This window comes from Lipophrys pholis (assembly GCF_963383615.2).
Source record: "Lipophrys pholis genome assembly, chromosome: 5".
In the NCBI taxonomy this organism is placed as follows: Eukaryota; Metazoa; Chordata; class Actinopteri; order Blenniiformes; family Blenniidae; genus Lipophrys; species Lipophrys pholis.
The window spans coordinates 33,120,788-33,128,285 of NC_137628.1; the positions used below are offsets into that span (position 1 = coordinate 33,120,788).

General features: G+C 46.2%; 1 protein-coding gene across 2 annotated transcripts; it reads right to left on the bottom strand.

Moving 5' to 3' along the window:
• Nucleotides 1–3,772: 3,772 nt before the first annotated feature.
• LOC308110469 (interferon regulatory factor 2-binding protein 2-B-like) lies at nt 3,773–7,259 on the bottom strand. 2 transcript variants are annotated; one of them, XM_080464766.1, is made up of 4 exons: nt 7,213–7,243; nt 6,525–7,137; nt 5,543–5,578; nt 3,773–5,417 (listed from the first exon to the last, which is right to left on the bottom strand). In XM_080464766.1, the coding sequence occupies exons 2-4, from the start codon at nt 7,087–7,089 to the stop codon at nt 4,726–4,728; spliced, it is 1,293 nt and encodes a 430-aa protein (XP_080320892.1). In that variant the 5' UTR covers nt 7,090–7,137; nt 7,213–7,243; the 3' UTR covers nt 3,773–4,725. The 2 variants fall into 2 exon arrangements, with proteins under 2 accessions (XP_080320892.1, XP_080320891.1); XM_080464765.1 differs by lacking the exon at nt 5,543–5,578 and having other exon boundaries at nt 7,213–7,259.
• Between the last annotated feature and the right edge of the window lie 239 nt (nt 7,260–7,498).

Consider the following 7,498-nt stretch of genomic DNA (forward strand, 5'->3'; position numbering starts at 1 on the left):
GACCAGTATGAAAGGAGGAGGTGGAAGCAGGTGCAGTACCTATTCTGGAAGAGATGGGTCCGTGAATACTTACCATTGCTGCAACAAAGACAGAGATGGAATGAAAGGAAAAAGAACCTTGCTGTTGGCGATATTGTGGCCATTATGATCCATCTGCTCCACGGGGATCCTGGATCCATCTGCTCCACGGGGATCATGGCCTTTGGGAAGAGTTTTGGATGTTCATCCAGATACTCATGGTTTGGTGAGATCTGTGAAATTGAAAACTAAGTCCAATATAATTGAAAGACCAATTTCCAAGCTGTGTCTGTATATGAGGACTAAAATATGAAAGGTGGTCAATACAGTATTTGTCTCCTTTAGGTTTTGAGAAGTGCCATGTTTTTTGTACCATGTCAATTAGGGGCCGGTGTGCAGGAGCCAAATATGATATTATTGGATTGTGTATAAGTGTTTTGACCTGAGTGTGTGTGTGTGTGTGTGTGTGTGTGTGTGTGTGTGTGTGTGTGTGTGTGTGTGTGTGTGTGTGTGTGTGTGTGTGTGTGTGTGTGTGTGTGTGTGTGTGTGTGTGTGTGTGTGTGTGTGTGTTGTGTGTTATTGACGTCATGTGCATATAGACTGGGGCAATGAAGGAGGAAACGGGTGTTTGACCCCAGAAGGGCACACAGGTTTTTGACCGCTCTGGCAGAGTTGATCAGGATATGCTCATTTTGTTTTCTGGTGAATTGAACTTTTGATCCCATATGATTCTGCAAAAAAATAAATAAAGAGTGTTGCATCTTACCGGATCTATGGACTCATTTAATGACACGAAGCAAAAGGTAAACAATAGCCGCCGAGCGCGTCAGACCCACCGACCGAGGAAACAGCTCACCAGCCCAGTACGAGCCTGGCTGGTATAACTGCAGAGATAAATGATCATTTCATTAGAATTAATTGTAATAAAGGTGGCTAATACATACCAGCACATGTGAAGTGGGGCCGAGGAGTCCTTGAGGATCGCTGTGTGGCTACAGTACGTGTTTCCAGTGGGTCAGTCTGACATGCACCATCCTTCCATGCAGGTAAGTGAGTGGATGACTTGGTGGCTATACCAGATCTACCTGGTCTGTAGAGAATCAACATCCACACCAACATCTCAAAGTCTTAGGCACAACAGCTCCAGGCAATGTGACAACAAATTCACTCAATGATGTAAAATAAAGAATCGTAAGACATTCAGAGCCTGTAAATCAGGGGTCTCAAACTCAGATTGCTGTGGGGCCACTGCAGGTGTTGTCGTCTCATCAGAGGGCCGCTCCACTTCAACATTCAGACATAACAAGAAAGTATGTATCTGAAATTCTACTTCTTTTGCACCCCATACAACATAAAACTTACTAAACTGAAAAACACTCTTCATTCACTTTTTAACAGTTTAGAAAAAATGAACACAGCAAAATGATTTTCCCTTTTTCTGAATTATTGTCTTGCAGACCTTTGAAACCTTGCCATCAAGTCCGAAATGCAGCCCTTGAACACATTTGTGCCTCTGTTCTATTTCTTGCCCGACACTGCACAGCGCTTCTGTCCTGATGTAGTTCAGTTGAAACCCTGAGTACAGCGTCAAGATGGACATCACTAAGCCCAGACCTGTACTTGCACTTATTAAAGTCCATCGTAGAGAAAAGTTTCTCACACAGATATGAGCTCCCAAAAAGACGGACGACCCGACTGAACACTTTGGACAGCTCTGGGAAGGATGGAGCGAATTCTCTCAGAAGTGCTTCAGTCTTGCTGCTTTTCCATTTGCATCTCTGAATTTACTTTTCAGTTCACAGTTGCACTGTTAGTCAATCAGTTTCAACACCCTGGGGAAACGCTCCCCATCCGCTGAGAAGGCGTCTGCAAACAACTGGACAGTGTCACAATGTGCCTTAACGTCAGCAAAACGCAGGTCAAATTCCTGCAGGAGGCTTTCAGTAGCAGAAGCATATTCATCACCACTGAACGCTGCAGCTCCTCCCCAAGAGATCTGCATGCATTGAGATGACTGAGGGTTTTTTGCAGGAAGCCGAGTTTCCAGTTTCAGCTTTGTGGTGGAGGCTCTTACACTTTGATACGCTGCAGTGACGAGCTGACCTGGACCCTGCAGCTTCAGGTCGAGGACGTTCAGTTTCCCTGGGATGTCCACGGAGCCATTTTGAATCCTCTAATTCAGGGACATCCATCCTGTCATCCATCATGAATCTCTTCACCTCTGATCTTCACTCTGTTAAGGACATTTCCTCTGCTCAGCTGCGCCTCAGTAAAATACAGCACTTCACCATATGCTGACTCCATTTCCTCAAACAAAAAAGCCAGAGACGGGTGGTCTCCTGGACCTGATGTAATTTACTCGTTTCAGGACAACGAACTTGACATGTTGATATTTGAGGTTTTTTAGAGCCTGATATGCAACGACCCGAATCGTCATAAAATATAATGTAATAAAACCCAAAATATAATAACTGGTTGATAATACAACAGAAGTGCTGAGCCCAAAATGGAATTACAATTTTAATAAAACCCAAACTGTAAGATGTCAATAATGTAATGATTCAACCCAATTCAGCTTTATTTATATAGCACCAAATACAACACAGTCGTTTCTAGGTGCTGAGCCCAAAACTTAAAAACGTTTAATGTCACATTATGGAGCAGGCAAAATATCTTCCCCAGAATATTGAAATCAGTTTATTACATCATAAAGTGAGTCAATGATTTATGGTTTGGACTTGAAGTACTTCACTTTGAATAACACTGAAAGAATGAGTTTCTACGTTTATCTACAGAATTTATGGTTTTCATGTTTGACTGCTGTTGCCACTCATTTATAGTTCTGTGTTCTCTATAACCTGAACCCTATTTCTCCAATGATCAGTGTTAAATAATGTACAAGCCTTAAACATGTTAAGATCACATTTAAATTATTTTTATATTATCGGCAAGTTATTACATTTTGGGCTTTATTACATGATCATATAACAATTGGTGTCGTTGTTACATATCGGGCTCTAACAGCGATGGTGGATGCTGCAGTACAGGACCGTTGCTGGATCTGCCTTTTGCTCCTCTAACTTTCTCTGCACCAGTAATACCAGTCCTGGTTTTGACCCGTCATCAGTGGTAATGTCGACCAGTCGTGGCCATGGCAGCCCAGCACGCTCGATCACGTCACACAGCTGCTGAGAAATGGAGTGTAGAAGACACACTTAGCAACTCTTCTGTCACTTCATATTGTTCAATACTTCCTCTGATGGTAATGGCTGGCTGAGCAGCGGCGCTTTTATCCGTGCTTTCATCAAGCGCCACAGAGAACGCGGTGAAAGCTCTCGCTTTGGTACGCAACTACTCAGAAATGTCTCCTGACATCTTGCTAATCCGCTCTGCAACTGTGTTTGGCGACAGAGAAATATTAAGAAATAAAGGCTTGTCTTTTCCAGACACAGGATATTAGCAGCTTGGAACATGCAGTCTTTCACAATCTGATGTTGCCGGGACGTTAATTCTCTCTGTCGCGGCGCAGCTCGTCCTTTCCTCTCATCTTCCTGCTACTCCTCACAACGTTCTCCACGTCGAGTCACGGAGTGGCACTTCAGATTGTATTCCCTGAGAAGAGACTCAGATGAGAAGCATTTCCACCAAACTCCTCCAAGAAATACTGCGATGTCCAGCTTTCTACACATCTTTGCTGTTGGCGAACCCAGATCACTCTCGTTTCCTCAACAACTCCCACTCAACCTTTGACCCCACGGAAATACTTTACTTTATTTTTTCAATTATGTACAAAGTGTGTAATTCAAATTGTTATCAAACAGCTCCTATAAAAAAGGAAAATCGCTGAATGTTAAAAAATGACTGATTACGTTACAATTTTTATATAAGGTGTGTTCCGGGTGGAGGGGCACCACCTGCAGGACTGCATCCTTCCAGGAACAGTTTGACACCCCTGCAGTAGAGCAATACAAAATTAAATAACCTACAGCTCCCACATCTGTAGTTGAGTGAGGGGCAGTTGGTAGAGATCCATGATTTCTCCTGAGTTTTTTCTTCATCCAAGTCTGCTTTGTAGGACTCCGGGTATGAGAGCAGCCTCAGTGACATGCTGCCGAACACATGCACAACTTCGGGAAGTTTTGTTGGTATATTTTCCCCCCAAAAAAGGTCTTGTGACTTGGAATTGGTTTAAGCATTTGAACCTTTGAGGACCCAGTGGATTGATTTTATTTTTCTCGCTTCTCTCCGGTTTCCATAGTGTTAAGCTGGTGAGCGTTTATAACTGGAAGCAATATCCAGACTGTATTTGGCAAATACCTTTCTTAAACAAATACATAAATATAAAGCTGGAACCATTTCAATTGGAGTTTTTATTCAGATTTTTGCCAGGTGCCCAAATTATTCACATCCCATGTTTGACAGGGACTGCTTCCAGAACTAATATACAGACTGAATTAAACAAGAACGATGGGGAGAGTTCATCATGACAGACATGCCTGTTAATATTGAAAAATAGAGAGATAACAAACTATTGAAAAGACAATCCAAAAATGAAACAACAAAAAACCAAAGACATAATTACACTGCCAAGTCTATGAGCTAAACATTTCCCTTATGTATGTTATGTACACGTCCGTCACTTTCCTGGGGTTGAGTGAATTCTGTTGGTTTGAGTGAGTCAGTGCTGGTGTTTAAACGAGGATGGCGTTAAGGGTCTCTCTCCTTTTTAACCTTTATGTCCCCAGCCAAGATGGTGGCTATCTCCCCCTGCATGAAGGCCCAGGGCATATCGGAGCCGGCCAGCGGGCAGCGCTCACCGCTGGGGCAGTAGACCTCACCAGTGTCCCCTTGCTGCTTGATGCTCTCTCGGGAGCAGGGGAAGCAGAACTTGTGGGAGGCCACGGACGGACACTGAACAAAGTGAGTGTCTTCCAGCCGCTCATGACACAGCGTGCAACCCAGTGGCACGTTGCCAGGAGGCACAGAGGAGTCCGGAACGTTGGGTGTCGCTGGTGGAGTCGAATGATTGGTGCTCATAGGTCTGTCCCTCTGAGCCAACCTCCTCTGAGAGGCAGAGAAGGAGGCGGGGGGGCTGCCACTGTTCCGCTGTGCGCCCACAATGGTGGAGAGTCCCAGGTTACCATCCTTAGGTGAGCCAGCGTAGTCTGTGGCCAGGATGAGTGCTGCCATGGGGGACTGGCTGTGCTGTGCCGTGGCAGCCTCAGGGGGTGTGGTGTAAGAGTGGGGGGAGATGGTGGAAGGGGGGGTGGCCGAGAAGCCTGGGAGGCTGGCTGAGGGCATCTTCAGGACCTCTGAAGGCGAGGGGAGCCAGAGCTGGCCCTCCCTGTCCGACTCTGCACAGGCCTTTCTCTTCCCGGGGCGAGGGTGCTTCCCCCTGTCTGTGGCAGAGGGAGACGAAGGGTTAACAGCAGCGCTGGGTCAATAAGGACATCGTCTATCACAGAACCTGGTTCTACAATGATTGACAGTTGGAATCTGACCAAACAGCTTTGAGATCGGATACCTGTGCAGGTCAGGAGATGGGAGACAGAGACGGTGTCTGCAGCAATAAAAAAGGGAAAAACACAGAGAAACCAGCGCTTCACTCAGTTGAAATGTCAAAATAAAGTTTGTAAATGTTGTAACATCTGTATTTAGTGAGGAGCAAACGGCTTCCTGCAGCCTGTTTCTGCTCCTGAAGTTCAGCTGAAAATATAGGATTTTAATTAAGCAAAACAAAATAATGTCCAAGCACCAACATTTGACTTTCTACTCCCTGATATAAGTTGAGCAGAACATAAAGAATCCGTCATCACACTGACAGGCAGAGCTGACAGCTCAGACACTAAACAACAATACGTGTTAGAGACATTACGAGATACTGCTGATCTGAAGGAACATTATTTAACAAATGGTTCTGCACTTTCATTTGGGCTGCACAATGTGTATCCTGTGTATTCTTATTGCAATGTCACGACTGAAAAGCTGGGATGAGTTTCATGCGCTACACATTCATGCTCTGCAAATTCAAGAGGACATAATTTGAAATGTTTAAAAATGTGAGGTCATTCTAAAGTAATGTGCAAAGAACTATTAAACATAAACTGTTGAAACCCCAAATTGTTATATAGATGTGGTCACAGGGCAGAAGTCAAAGGGACATATTCCAAAGATAATATGACCATAAATAGCAAAGTGAACCAACTGGTCTGTCTCTGAAAGTAGAAAGAAATAATGTGGTGTCAGAATAAGAATCACCTCATTGATCCCTGAGAGAAATTCTTTGCCATAGCTCCACACAGAATGAAACGTATCGCTTCAGTAAAGTTAAATAAGTAATATAAAGTTAACTGCCCGTTTATACAGAGTGGAGCTCAGCACACTGTGACCATGACCCTTGACCCCACCTCCTCCTCCTCCTCCTCCTCCTCCACCTCCTCCATGCAGTGGAGGTGAACCATGAACAGGGTTGGTTGGGTGCAGCGGAGGGTGGTTCTACACGGTACCTGTTCTGGTTTCATGGGCCATGATCCTCTGGGTGGCAGCCTGCTCCTTCTTCCCCCTGCCCGTCCAGTCTCTGCGGCTGTCCGGCCCGAGCTCTGCGGGGCCCGGGCGGCCGTTCAACACCGACACCAGGGCGGGAGGAAGCGCGCTCGTCCTGCGGGAGTCAGGGCTCTGTCGATTCAGCTCCGGGGGCTCGTCGGGTTTTGGAAATCCTTTCCGTCCCGGGAGGCCGTTCACCTGCCGGCCCGCCTGGTACTCCGGTCCCGGCCGCGGGAGCCGCTCCAACGGCGGGTACCGGTCCAAATGCAGCGGCGGATGGGAGCCCGGGTCCCCGGCCGGGAGGTGAATATCCTTGCTTGCGATCTGGGCCTGAAAGCGGCCCTCCTGGAACACATGCGCTCTCTTCAGCTGCCGAGCAGAGTCGATCACGACTTCCACCCGGTCGGCTCCCTCGTAGTTCACACATCCACGGCAGACGGCCTCCGTGAAATCCCAAATCATGGCCCAGGGCATGCGGGGCAGGTCGCACAGGAAGCAGGACTGCCTTCGAGAGGCGGCGGCCGCCATTCCGAAGCCCCGGGAAAACCGGAGTTCTCCTCCGGTTAATCGACGCTGCTGGAAAAAGACAAAAGTCCGAATAGAGTAAAAATACAAGATACTTCCTCTTACGAAAAGTCAAATCAGCTCAACCTCATTGTCAATGTGTGCGCCGACGTCTGACGTCATCACTAAACGACTACTGTGGCGCATGCGCAATCGCTCTTCTTCCGAACAAAGATCGTGTGTTTATGAAGTCTGTCTCTCTCTCTCTCTCGCTCTCTCTCTCTCTCTCTCTCTCTCTCTCTCTCTCTCTCTCCTTTTTTATACGAAGAACAATGACAATTCACAGAGTCTAATATCGGAACAGAATCCGTCTAAATATGATAACAAATCACCTTCAATATGGGTAGTTTGCATTACAAACGTTACAGAAAGT